This window comes from Choloepus didactylus, chromosome 4, assembly GCF_015220235.1.
Source record: "Choloepus didactylus isolate mChoDid1 chromosome 4, mChoDid1.pri, whole genome shotgun sequence".
In the NCBI taxonomy this organism is placed as follows: Eukaryota; Metazoa; Chordata; class Mammalia; order Pilosa; family Megalonychidae; genus Choloepus; species Choloepus didactylus.
The window spans coordinates 106832270-106847246 of NC_051310.1; the positions used below are offsets into that span (position 1 = coordinate 106832270).

At 41.0% G+C, this 14977-nt stretch overlaps 1 protein-coding gene across 1 annotated transcript in view; it reads right to left on the reverse strand.

Annotated features, from left to right (window-relative positions):
- THSD4 (thrombospondin type 1 domain containing 4) overlaps positions 1–14977 on the reverse strand; it is a 685670-nt gene that overhangs the window by 130229 nt on the left and 540464 nt on the right. The window contains exon 8 of the mRNA XM_037833526.1: positions 211–415. Coding sequence (XP_037689454.1) covers positions 211–415 — 205 coding nt within the window. The remainder of the gene's footprint in view (positions 1–210; positions 416–14977) is intronic.

Consider the following 14977-nt stretch of genomic DNA (forward strand, 5'->3'; position numbering starts at 1 on the left):
TAATAAACATGTTTCCCCTGGAAGGAGCAAAGGTTGGTTTAAATGTGTAAATATTAAGTATTGACTTGTCAGAAGGAATTTTTTACTCTCTCTAATTTCAAGGGGAGGCCAGGTGGGACCTGTGGACACTGCCGTTCCATCTCACAGCCCTGGGAGGAATAAATCAATCAGCAGTGACAGATGGTTTCCTCCGGAAAAAGGCCAACTTACCCAAATAGTTGTTGCTCTTGTGCATCTCGGTGATGTTGATTTTTGTGGCTCCTTGGGGAATCTCCACTACGCGGTGGTAACCCAGGCTGGTGAGGGCGTGCTTAAACACACCCGACACAACCTGACAGCCGGTGTTATCGCCTCCACACACCCCGCACTTGTCCACCACTTTGTCAGAGCCTAGGTAGTCGTCACAGCCAATACTCTGCAAAGAGGGAGAAAACAAAAGACCCTTGTAGCAAACAGAGCATCCAGAGGATGACTGAAGACACTGGTGGCACTTAAACAATTGCCCTTGCTGCTGCTCCATTCAGCTCCTGCAGATGATCAAGGTCATTTTTTGAGATAAACTTTTTATTTCAAAACAATTTCAATCTTACAGGAATGTTGCAAAAATAATACAAAACCCACAGAGAATTCCAACATACCCCCCACCCACCCAGATACCAAGATCCAACTTTTAACATTTTGCTACATTTGCATTATCATTCTATCCATCCATCCATCCAACCTTCCATCTGTTCATTTTCTAAACATTTGAGCATAGGTTTTATAATCATGCTCCTTGAACACTTAATATTTCCAGTACTTCTTCTAAGAACAAGGATATTCACTTACATAACCAACTTAAGTTATCAAGTTCAAGAACTTTAACAAGGGTATAAAGCTTACATTCTATATTCAACCACTCCCAGGCACACCATTCAATGGGATTACCACATTCACAATGTTGTGCTACCCTCACGACCATCCAAACATTCCCATCACCTCAAACAGCAACCTGTACCCATTTTGAATTAACTCCCCATTTTCCTGTTTTTCTCTCTCCTATAACCTGTGGTCTACTTTCTATTTTTACGAATTTGCATATTGTAGTTATTTCATATAAGTGGAGTCATACAGTATCTGTCCCTTTGTATCAGACTTATTTCACTCAGCATGATGCACTTGAGGTCCATCCATGCAGTAGCATGTATCAGAACTTCATTTCTTTTTATGGGGGATTAATATTCCACTGTACATATTTACTACCTTTTGTTTATCCATTCATCTGTTTATGGATACCTGGGTTGCTTCCAACTTTTGGCACTTGTGAATAATGCTGCTATGAAAATTAATGTACAATATCTGCTTGAGTCTTTGCTTGAGATTGTTTTGGGTATATACATAGAGGTGTGATTACCAGGTCATGTGGTAGTTCTACATTTAACTTTCTGAGGAACTGCCCAATTGTTTTCCACAGTGGCTACACCATTTTACATCCTACCAGCAATATTCTAAAGTTCCTATTTCTCTGTATCCTCACCAGTTCTTGTTATTATTTTTTTCAGTAACAGCCATTCTAGTGGGTGTGTAGAAATTAATTATTTCACTTGCTCAACAGATATTGATCGAACACCTACTTTGGGTGTTACTGCTTGAATTGTGTACCCCAAAAAGACACACTGAATTCCTAATTCTGATACCTGTGAATGCGACCTTCTTTGGAAATAGAGCCTTTGCAGACGGGTTCAAGTTAAGATGAGGTATACTGAATTAGAGGGGGCCGTAATCCAAGGTGACTGTGTTCTTATAAGAAGAGGAGGGCAGATTTTAGATTTTGCCCCTATGTCATCTGTCCTAAATTACAGATGATATAAACATTTAGCAAAGTACTCCCAAAAAGTAGTGTTTTGAGGCCCAGTTTCATAGGAAATTAAATAAAACCGTTTGGGATAAGTGGTCCGGTATGCTAATGCTGCTGGGAAGCAAAATGCCAGAAATGGATTGGCTTTTATAAAAGGGGTTTATTTGGTTACACAGTTACAGTCTTAAGGTCATCAAGTGTCCAAGGTAATGCATCAACAACTGGGTACCTTCACTGGAGGATGGCTAATGGTGTCCAGAAAATCTCTGTTGGCTGGGAAGGCATGTGGCTGGTATCTGCTCCGGAGTTCTGGTTTCAAAATGGCTTTCTCCCAGGATGTTCCTCTCTAGGCTTCAGCTTCTCTCCAAAATGTCACTCACAGTTTGCTCTTGGGGCATTTATCCTTGCTTAGCTTCTCCGGAGCAAAAGTTTGCTTTCAATGGCTGTCTTCAAACTGTCTCTGTAAGCTGAAGCTCCTCTCTCAGCTCCTGTGCATTCTTCAAAGTGTCCCTCTTGGCTGTAGCAAGTCTGCGTCGCCTGTCTGAGCTTATATAGTGCTCCAGTAAACTAATCAAGGCCCACGCTGAATGGGCAGGGCCACACTCCATGGAAATTATCTAATCAGAGTTATCACCTACAGTTGGGTGGGTCACATCTCCATGGAAACTATCCAATCAGAGTCATCACCCACACTTGGGTGGCGCACATCTCCATGGAAACAACCTAATCCAAACGTTCCAACTTAATTCACACTAATATGTCTGCCCCCACAAGACTGCATCAAAGAACATGGCTTTTCCTGGGGGACATAATATATACAAACTGGTACAGCAATCAACACCAATACGTTTCCTGCCCACACAAGACTGCATCAAAGATGACAGTGTTTTGGGGAACATAACACATCCAAACTAGCACAATCAGAATCCCCACTGGTAACAGGATCTGAGCAGCAGCACTTTTACCTAGCTACCCAAAAACACTATTCCAGGAGGCAGAAAGGTAAAAGGGAGCAGGGGCCTGAAACCAACAAATTGGATGTTAAGTTTCTAAATAATGGGTGCTCTTTGAACAGTCTCATCAATGTTTAATGAAACCAGTGTCTGGAGTTCTTGCATCTCCTTCCGCCAAAGAATCCTCACATTATTTATTTTCACTTTATCTCCCTCCTCCCCCATTAAGGTATCTTTTGGGACAATTCCATTTTGCATACAAAAGTTAAACCTTAGAACAGAATGGGATGATCTTCATGGAGTCGACTTCTACTTCTGGAGCTGATTCTGTAGGGCTCATGATCAAGTTTCCTGAATCTAAAACTTGGATTCATGGTCTCAGCAAATAATTCTGCCACATTTCTGAGGGCAGACAGAAGTGAGGGAACTGCAGTGTGGACAGTAAAATATTGGGATTTAAGGAATATTTCACTGGCTTCTGGGAATGCGGTAACAATACTTAAATCAGAATCCTATTTTAAAACTTGAGACAATTTCCTGAACATGAGCAATCTTCAGATTACATCTTAGGGTCAAGTGGTCAGCAAACCATTTGAAGTCCACTTTTGATTTTGTTAAACAACTCAGTGTCTGTTCATGTGAATCCTACAGGTCAAATCCTACAGGTATAGTCAGATCAAAAGATATTCATCCTTTCCCCTCAAGTGACAACTTTCTGAAGGTACTATACATCTACATTATTGCTTCCATATTCCCGAGTGTACATTGGTCCATCAATAATAACTGGTCCCTCTTCACAAATAGCTTCTCTGTAAAACATTATTTCTGACAACAGCAGAACATTATCTCAATATGCTCATCCACCTCCAATTAGCCTTTGGAATGCCATGTCCGCTATGTATTTCTCCTCCCCCAAATATTTCTTGACCTGCCTCATGCACATTTTAGCAGAAAAATAAAGAGAATGTTTTCCACACATGATTTCAACCCCGACCCCCCTTATTCTTCCTTATTTTGAAACAACAAAAACTGCTGCCACCAATACAAATTTGGAAATTAGAAGCCATTGTATTCTTGTCGAAATTCTAACTGAATTAAGAAGATTCCCCTGATTGTCTCTGATGGGGAAGGTGGGGGGGGAGAGCTGATCAGCACTCACTCCCTTCCCTGTCTAGCTAGATCTCACCCTTCTCCCTTTTCCCAACTACTGTCTATTCCTGGTACTCCTGGATTCAATTTGCTCCATACTCAGCTCATTCTCATGGGGAAAAGTGGGAGGGGGGACTCTCCAGGTAAAGGGAACACTGTGTACAAAGGCACAGAGGAAGGAAGGAAGATAGCATGTTCGCAGAATGACACAGCTGAAACCTAAGCTTGCTGGGGAGGGATGAGATGAGGCTGGAGAGGTCAGCTGAATTTGTCAAGGATCTCGTTTGCCAGGCTGCAGAATCTCAATTTTATCCTATGGCATTAGCAACCACTGGGTGCCTCAGATTTATTTTTCAGGTGATAACTTTGGCTGCAGCGTGGAATGTGCCCCAGAGAGGGGAGAACAGGCAGTCTAGTGAGTCTTTTATAAATAAGTTGAGGGGGGATTTAGAAAACGAATGAGAGGCTCACCCTCATCAAGATGGTGGAGTGAGACATTGCAGGGTTCCAACCCCCCACAAATGTTTTTGAGCAACCAGAAAGGACTGGCAGAAACACTTTACTCAAAGCTCCAGAAAAGTTAAGGACTGCAATAAAAGGGCAAGTGCTGAATCAAGGAAAAGGCTACTTAAAGGTGGTAGGATCCTGTGGTTCCCTGGCTGGCCACCCCCCCCCCCCCCATCCCTCACTGGCTTGGTGCACTGGCACATGCTCCCAGTGTGATCCCTGGTCCCCATTCTGGAGGGAGCAGAATAACCCTTGTGCACATTCTGAGGGCATGGTCGTCTGGCCCAATGTGTCAGGTGGTGGGCTTAGGGACTGCCGTCCCAGAACTTGCCCTCTAGGTAGACAGCAGTTCACAGAGCTCTCCTGCAGAATGCTGTGGGAGAGTGGTAAAGTTGTGCTGTCTGGGACAAGGGATTACTGTGCATAGGACATACAGTGCAGTGTCTGGGACTGGGAAGAAACCATTTCCTGGGGAAGAGGGGACACTTGGAACCATGTAAGCAGAGGAATTCCTAGGGCCAAATACTGATGCCCAGGATAAGAAGCATGCATTGAAACGATCAGGGAAGTCCCTATGCTTTGGCCTGGAGCTATTCTCTAAACTCATTGTATAGATAAGCCCTGAGGGAAGAGCACTTGCACATATTAATATGCAAAGACTGGGAAAGGTGTTTCTTTCTTACTTTCTTTTTTTATATTTTGTTTTTGTTAGCTCCTGGCATTCAAGAAAAGCTTTGGCATAACACTTAGCTGGATACAAGGTTAAGGAACAGATATCTCAACCTAAATTCCAGCAATAATACATTAAAATATCAAAATGTCCAGGTTTCAACAAAAGTTTGCAGAGCTGACAAAGAAACAAAAAGTTATGGCCCAGACAAAGGTGAAAATTAAAGCATTAGAAACCATCAGTGAGGATGACGATACCTGGGACATACAAAGATGTTTAAAGAAGTGTTCCTAAATATACTCAAAGAGCTAAAGGAAAACATGGACAAAGAACTAAAAGAAATTAGGAAAATGACAGATGACTACAAAGAGAATAGAGAGGTAGAAATTATGAAAAGGAATCAAACAGAGCTGAAGACTACAGTAACAGGAATTAAAAATTCCCTAGAAGGGTCAACAGTAGACTGGAGCTAGCAGAAGAAAGAACCTGTGAACTTGAAGATCAGACAATGGAAATCATTAAGTCTGAGAAGCAGAAAGAAAAAAGAATGAAGAAAAATGAACACAACCTAAGGAACCTATGGGACACCATCAAGGGTACCAATACACACGTGGGAGTCTCAGAGGAGAAGAAAGGGGCAGAGAGAACATTCAAAGAAATAATGGCTGAAAACTTTGCTAATTTAACAAATGACATGAATACACAAATCCAAGATGCTCAATGAACTCCAAATAGACTCAGGCTACAGCATATTATAACCAAACTGTCAAATGCCAAAGATAAAGAGAGAATTCTGAAAGCCATAAGAAAGAAGCAAAGTGTCACATACAAGGGAGCCTCAATAAGATTAAGTGCTCACTTCTCATTGAAAACCCTGGAGGCAAGAAGGCAGTGGGGGACAAATTTAAAGTTCTGGAGGCAAAAATTACCAAGAATTCTATGTCTAGCAAAGCTGTATTTCAAAATTGAGGGAGAGTTTAAGATATTCCCAGATAAACAGAAGCTGAAGGAGTTTGTCATCCCTAGACCAGCCCTAGAAGAGATGCTAAAGACAGTTCTGCAGGTTGAAAGGGAAGAACCATAGGCAATAGATTGAAGCTGCATAAGAAATATCTCCAGTGAGGGTAATGATGTAAATAAATATAAATTAGTATGTTTATTTTGTACGATTGTATTTTTGGTCTGTAATGCCACTTTTTACTTCCTAAAGGATCTAACAGGCAAATACACTGCATACAGTGTAATGAGAAATCAGTGGTTTTGGACTCAATGTATAAACATGTTGGGACAAGAACTATTAAAAAGGTGGGGGAACGAAGGGGCATGGGAACATACAGGAATACTTCAGAGATATTGCAGGTTCAATTCCAGAGCACCACAATAAAGCAAATACTGCAATAAAGTGAGTCACATGAATTTTTTGGTTTCCCAGTGCCTATAAAAGTTATGTTTATACTATACTGTAGTCTATTAAGCATGCCATAGCACTATGTCTAAAAAAAAACACACACATATACATTAAGAAATACTTTATTGCTAAAGCTAAACATTATCTGAGCCTTCAGTGAGTTGTAATCTTTTCATTGGTGGAGGGTCTTGCCTCAGTGTTGATGGCTGCTGACTCATCAGGGTGGTAGTTGCTAAAGGCTGGCATGGCTGCGGCCATTTCTTAAAATAAGACAACAATGAAGTTTGCCATGATGATTGACTCTTCCTTTCATGAAAGACTTCGCTGTAGCATATGATGCTGTTTGATGGCACTTTACCCACAGTAGAACTTCTTTCAAAATTGCATTTCAGTTTTCTCAAATCCTGTCACTGCTTTATCAACTAAGTTTATGTACTATTCTAAATCTTTTGTTGTCATTTCGACAATGTTCACAGCATCTTCACCAGCAGTAGATTCCATCTCAAGAAACTACTTTCTTTGCTTATCCTTCAGAAGCAACTCATCTGTTCAAGTTTTATCATGAGATGGCAGCAATTTAGTCATATTTTCAGGCTCTACTACTAACTCTAGTCCTCTTTCTATTTCTACCACATCTGTAGTTACTTCCTCTACTTAAGTCTTGACCCCCTCAAAGTCATCCATGAGGTTGGATCAACTTCTTTCAAACTCCTGTTACTGTAGATTTTTTTTTTTACCTCCTCCCATGAATCATGAATGTGCTTAACATCACCGAGAATGGTTTTTAATTGACTTTGCCCAGAACCATCAGAGAAATCACTATCACAGCTACAGCCTTATGAAATGTATTTCTTAATAAGTCTTGAAAGTCAAAATGACTCTTTGATCTATGGGCTGTAGAACGGATATTGTATTAGCGGGCATGAAAACAACATTCATCTTGTACATCTCCATCAGAGCTCTTGGGTGACCAGATGCATTGTCACAGAAAAGTAATATTTTGAAAGAAGTCTTTTTTTCTGAGCTGGTCTCAACAGTGGACTTAAAATATTCAATAAACCATGTTGTAAACAGATGTGCTTTCATCCAGGCTTTGTTGCTCCATTTACAGAGCATAGTCAGAGTAGATTTAGCATAATTTTTAAGGGCCCTAGGATTTTCAGGATAGTAAATGAGCACTGGCTTCCACTTAAAGTCACCAGCTGCATTAGCCCCCAACGAGAGGACTTCGGTCTGCCCTCTGAAGTTTGGAACGAGGCATTGCCCACTCCTCTCTAGCTATGGAAGTCCTACATGGCATCTTCTTTCAACAGAAGGCGATTTTGTCACAGGGAAAATCTGTTGCCTAGTGTAGCCACCTTCATCAGTGATCTTAGATCTTCTGGAGCACTTGCTGCTTCACTTTGTACTTTTTTGTTGTCACGTTGGCTTCTTTCCTTAAAAGAGCCAACCTCTGCTAGCTTCTAATGTTTCTTCTACAGCTTCCTCACCTCCCCCAGTCTTCATAGAATTGAAGAGAGTTAGGGCCTTGCTCTGGAACAGGATTTTGCTTAAGGGAATGTCGTGGCTGGTTTGATCCTCTATCCAGACAACTAAAACTTTCTCTTTATCAGCACTAAGGCTGTTTTGCTTTCTTATCATTTGTGTGTTCACAGGAGTAGCAATTTAATTTCCTTCAAGAACTTTGCGTTTGCATTCACAACTTGGCTACTGGCACAAGAAGCCTAGTTTTTTGGCCCATCTCAGCTTTCAACATGCCTTTCTCACTAAGTTTAATTATTTCTAGCTTTTGATTTAAAGTGAGAGACACACATGATTCTTCTTTTCACTTGAACACTTAGAGGTCATTATAGGGTCATTAATTGGCCGAATTCCAATACTGTTGCCTCTCAGGGAATACGGAGGACTGAAGAGATCAAGAGGGATGAGGGAATAGTTGGTTGGCGGAGCAGTCAGAACACACACATTTATTGATTACGTTCGTTGTCTTATATGGGCATGGTTCATAGCACCCCAAAACAATTACAGTACCATTAAAGATCACAGATCACCATAACAGATTAATAATAATTTAAAAGTTTGAAATACTGCAAGAATTACCAAAATATGATACTAGAGACATGAAATAAGCACACGCTTTTGGAAAAATAGCACCAATAGACTTGCTAGATGAAGGGTTGCCACAAATCTTCAATTTGTAAAAAACGCAGTATTTAAAGTATAATAAAGGGAAGTGCAATAAAACAACAATATATGCCTGTACTTTGTGTACACTATTGAAGTTAAGTTGGTATCAAAGCAAATGAGACTGCTACAGATTTAGGATGTTAAATTTAAGCACCATGGTAACTACAAAGAAAATATCAGAGAATATGCAAGGTCATAGAGACAGAAATTAGAACACAGGTTGCCAGGGGAGGGATAGGGGGAGATGGGGAGTTAACACATTATGAGTGTAGTGTTTCTGTTTGGGGAGAGGGAAAGTTTTAGACACAGAAGATGGTGAGGATACCACAATGTTGTGAATAGCATTAATCCCACTGATTGGTATGCTTGGGAGGGGCTGAGAGGGGAAAGTTTATGTTGTATATATGTTCCCACAATTTGAAAAAAAGAAATGCAAAACATGATCCTGGATGGGATTTAGCAAGAGAGGAGAAAAGGCTCAAAGGGAACTTCTTGGGACATATGAAAAATCTGGAATATAGACAGTAAGCTTTGTATCAATGTTAAATTTCTTAAACTTGATAACTGTACTTAAGGTGGTTGCATAAGTGAATATCCTTGTTAAGAAATGTACATGGAGTTACTAAGTGTTCAAGGAGCATGATGTATGCAACATATACTCAAGTGTTCAGAAAATTGATAAATAGACAAACATGATATGGCAAATGTAGCAAATGTTGAAATTGGTGGATCTGGGTATCTGGGGAGAAGGGGTATGTTAGAGTTCTCTGTATGATGTTTGTATTATTTTTGCAACTGTCCTGTGTGAAAGTATTTCAAAGTAAAAAGTAATTTTAAAAAAATGAAAGTACCACTATGCTGTTTTGAAACTGTTATGTACTTCAGAGAAGCCACACTCTTTTAATTCAGTCTTGTGGGTGCAAACCTATTGTGGGTGGGACCTTCTGATTAGATTATTTCCATGGAGATGTGACCCCATCCATTCAATGGGGGGTCTTAATTAGTTTACTGGAGTCCTTCAGAGAGCTGAGGGGGAGAGAGAGAGAGAGAGAGAGAGAGAGAGAGAGAGAGAGAGAGAGAGAGAGAGCGAGAGAGCCCAGAGCTGACACAGACCCAGACACTTGAGAAGCTGAGAAGACATTTTGGAGAGAAGCTAAGATATTGAATCCTGAGTTTGCCCCTGGGAGAAGTTAAGAGAAGCTAAGACAGAAGCTCAGAGACATTTTGGAGAAAGCCATGGAAACCAGAAGCTAAACCCAGGAGAGGACCAGCAGATTCCGGCCATGTGCCTTCCCATGTGACAGAGGAACCCTGGATGCCATTGGCCTTTCTTCAGAGAAGATATCATCCTACTGATGCCTTAATAGGGACATTTTTGGCCTTAGAACTGTATATTGGCAATCTAATAAACCCCCATTATAAAAGCCAATCCATTTCAGGTATTTTGCATTCCAGCAGCTTTAGCAAACCGAAACAACCATCAAAGATGGGGACAGACAGTGCATCAATCCTCGGCCCCAGTCCAGTTAGAATGGAATTACTGCAAGGAAATCACACAACCCTGGAATATTTCAGACAAACACAGAGAAAATGTTACTTTATCTTAAATATCATTTTATATTGAAATGTTCTGCACAGTTTGATGGATTCCCTACCAGATTTCCTGCATGGCATAGCTACTCTGAATGAATCTAGGCATGTGGAGGGAGGGCTGGAGCAGTTTTACCTCGTACAAGTTCAAATGGCCTAGAGGTTGATTTCAGTGAAGCCTTTGGCTGCATAAGCGGTGCTAAAACTAAAGGTAATGCCCTGCGTACCCAGGGCTTCTTCCTCAAGACAGAAGTCAGAACCAGGGGCATGTGAACCTTCTTTAAGGGGTGAAAGAAGCTATTGAGACACTGGGTTGCCATGGACTTGTCAGATACCACCACCCCTGCTCCTTCACAAAGCAGGAGGAGCAGTCCCAGGATGAGAAGTAGGCAGATGATGCACATTCAAGACCTTTATTTTTACCACTGAGGCCGTGGGCAAGTACACATCTGACCACTGTCCCTTCTCCTGCACAGGACTGTTGTGAGGATCAGGTGAGACAATGAGGGAAGTTGAAAGACTGGACGGTGGCAGTGAACTACGTGCAGCAGAACACGTTCAGAGCCACGTGACTAGAGGATATTGGTGAGAGCTTGGCCCAGAAGCGACTCAGGCATTGCAATGCCATGAAGGACCAACCACATTATGGATCTGTCCCATATTGGCCGTTTTGTTTTTTTTTTAAAAAAAGCACGTACGAATATTTTATTTAACTTAACTAACGAAGGAACTGGTGATATGTTAGAATTCTTCCAAAGAGCATTTGGGAAGATAGTGATATATAGACAATGTAATAGATTGTTGGGTTAGATACAAAAGTAGTTAACGTCCAACAAGACCATGCACTGTAATCTCTGGGATAACTGGTTCCACTGAGTAGAGATTATTTGCATCTCTACCTAACAAAATTCCGTAAGGTAACTGCTGTCCTAGAGAACTGTAAAATAGTCAAATAAGGTGGCAAAGAAGAGATGCATAGTGCGAGGCCTAGGAGGTCTTAAATGCAAGCTTCCATGTCTTCCATGTGGAGTCAGGACATGTCAGCCTCCAGCAGAAGGATAAATATTACCAATCATAGAGGCTCCATATTGGTGTTTTAACACTGTAACTTTACAAGCAGTAAGTGAATTAATATTTTAGCTCATATTCCTATTGTGTTTCTTTCTGTTAGAATTTTATTTTGAATAGTTTAAGTTTAATAAGAAATTGCAAAAACAGTATAGGGTTACTTTGTACTCTTCGCCCAACCTCCCCCAATGATAATATCTTATATAGCTATACTGCATGTCGAAACAAGAAAACTGACACTGGTATAACAGTGTTCAATCAAGTATGGACCTTATTCAGATTTCACCAGTTTTTATATGTACTTTTTTGGTGTATACAATTCTACAAAATTTTATCACATGTGCAGATTCATGTACTATTATGTTATTTTTCAAAAGCAGCTGATATTCTCCTCTAGAACATGGCTATGTGATTGATAAGTGGAGTTGACTGTCATTTAGCAGGAAAAGCAGTCTGGCCTGATGGAAAGAAGGTTGGACTGGAATCAGGAGACCTGAGGTCTAAGCCTGACTCAGACTCTGGCTTGCTGTGCAGTGCTGGATGGGTCACTTCCCCCTGGGCTTGGCTCTAAAAACACTCTTACCAACTTTCACAGGACAGTGTCCAGAAAGGAATTTGGCCTTCATTCTATCTTGCATCTCAGGCTGCTGGTCAATTGTGTCTATAATGTGGAGGGCTAAACACTGCTGGCCTGGGTCCCCAAACCCTTTGAGAGGCACCATCACGGTGTCATCAGTGGATGGAGGACACTTAAGGGGCCACTTTTGAGCTCTGGATCTTGGGCAAGTTAATTAACCATTCAGGACCTCAGTTTCTTTATGTGTGAATGGAGATAGTGAGGATGCAATGAGATACACATGGAAGACATTGCAGCATGCTGGCTTCTTGGAAAATGCTGGCTTTCAATATCATCATCTTCACATACTTGGTTTCATCTGGAATCAATCCCCTTTAAAGTAAACCTCATCATCGTACACCACCCAGACATAACCCCCATTTTTATAACACTTTCTATTACTTCTCAGTTAGAAAAATTGTCATTTGGATAAATTCCAAAAAATCTCAAGAGCTAAGAAAAGGACAAGGTTCACTGAAACGCAAGACACCTTGTGTAGTTTTTTCACTCTTACTGCTCATAAAGCACCTATAGAAAAAACACAGAAAGAACACTTGTCTCCTGCTCTATCTTTATTTTATGATTTTGCTCACCATATACTACAGTTCAAAGGAGATACTTCTCACTGTTACACCTAGCCAGGTAGCCTTACTAATCTACCACTGATTTTTCCAACATGTTGTATGACAACATTATACATTGCAAGCGATCACAGGAGAAATCGTTCAAGAATTACCTCTAATTGTGTGCCAAAATTAAAGTAAATGAAATTTCCTGAGGGAAGTGAGCAATCTGGATGACATATTTGGTGGTGAGTTTCACAGGGAGGCGAGGCCTCTGTGTATCTCGGTAGAGTGGGCTGGTGATGGGCACTCAGAGTGGAGGCTCTGATTCTTTAACAGGAAGCAGATGTCTCTGTGTGCTCAATGTACACATGGGCTAGGTAGCCTCAATGAGTTGGCACGACGACACTGACAGGATAAATGCTGTCACAACCGTGTGGAAGAATATTATTAAAATGATTAGTAGCTAACACCAATTTACTTATGTTAATGGTGATCTAATTCTTGGAAACACATATGGAGGCCAAACCTTTTACTCACAACATTCTTTTGAAAGAAATCCTCTGCATATGATAAACATCTCTCCCTGTTAGGAATGTACATCAATACCACCTTCCTGGAAAGTAATTTGCAATATATATTGTTTGACCCAGTAATTCTCCTAGGAATTTTCACAAAGGAAATGATAAGAAATGTGGCCAACAATTTCTCTGTGAAGGAGCTTGTCAGAGTATTATCATTAATAAAAAATTTGAAACATCCTAAATGTCCAGCACAGGGAGACAGTTAAACAATATATGGAAATTGCCTGGATGGATTGTCTTCCAGCTGTGAGTCTCATAAAAGTTTCTAGCACTAGTTCCCGCTGGATGGATGCTTAGAACAGTTCTATTAGGTAAATGTTTTCTGAGCCAACCCCTACTATGTGCCAACACAGTGTTAGGCAAGGAAGACGTGAAGATAAAACAACCATGGCTCCTACTTACGGTCTCAATCAGGGGCTGGCAAACCACAATCTCCTGGCCTACCACTTGTTTTAGTAAATAATGCTTTTTGGAACCCAGACACCCCATTTGTTTACTTATTGTCGATGGCTACTTTCACGCTACATCAGAAGGGTTAGGGAGTCACAGCAGTGATGATATGGCCCACAAAGTCTAGAATATTGAGAATCTAGGTCTTTACTGAAAGAAGTTGCCAACCTCTGCTCTAAATTGAAAGGCAGACACAACCCAATAATTTCAATCATTTCAGTACAGCATGTGACTGTTGAGAGGGAAGTGTACAGAGTCTTGTGCAGCTCAAGCAGATGCTTCCAAGTTTACCCCAGATTGCTTGCATCCTGTAGCCCCATCACACACAGCCATTTGATGTGTCCCAATACTACTCATCTATGAAACAGAAGGCCTCTTTTAGCACAGTGGTCAACTGTGCAAAACTGAAGCAAAAAAAGGCTTCAACTTTTGTTTTTTTTTAAGCAGAAAAACATAATTTTCAAACAAAACTTCATGTAGGACTCCAGTAAGTAAAACAGAAAACCAGAATTGCTCTGGAAGAAGAGGTGGCTGCCGAGGTTGGAAGCCCAGCAGCTTACCTTCCCACCTGCTCTTATTCCTCATGATTCTAGGCCAGGGCTTCCCAGCCTTAGCACGATGGCCATTTGGGGTGGGATGGTTCTTTGTTTTGAGGAGCTGTTCTCTGCACTGGACGGCCTCTAGCAGCATCCCTGACTTCTAACCACTAGATACCAATTGGCACGCCCCCCACCGCCACTCCCAGCTGTGACCACCAATAATGTTACCAAATGTCCCCTGTGGGAGCAAAATCACCTTATCTCAATTGCTCTCATTTATTCCACAGTTCATGGGGCACCTAGGAATACAAATTCCCAGAAAACTTTCAAACAATGGCACTTCCACAGAAGGGCAAAACAATACTTTGTGGATGTCAGAGAAGCTAATGAGCTAAAGATATTTAATTTTCCAGTTTTTCAAAACTGCTTCTCACGGCCATCAAACTAACCACTAACCCACCAGTGTCTCTAAGCTTGCCTTTTGGCTTAACTTCAGCATGTACAAGGTCTATAATAGAAAGAGAGCAGTACCTGGTGTGTGTGTGGTAGATGTTTAATGAGGTCTGTTGAATTCAAAAGCAGCTGGTTGAGGAATCAGGAGATCAAAGTGATAGGTCCAATTTGCATTTTGAACTGGATTATCTTTAAGGTCCCTTCTCATGCTAAATTGTTTCTGAAAAGAAAAAGCTCTGCTTGTGAAGAAACCTGTCATGTTTAAAGTCAGAGGAATTGGCTTTATGTAGACAAAATTAAATTGGAAACAGGAATCAGTGGAAAACAAATTGACAATGCCATTCATTTGGAGAGAAGAAACGGTTCATGGGATACAAGGTATTTTGGCTTCCTTAATGAAGGC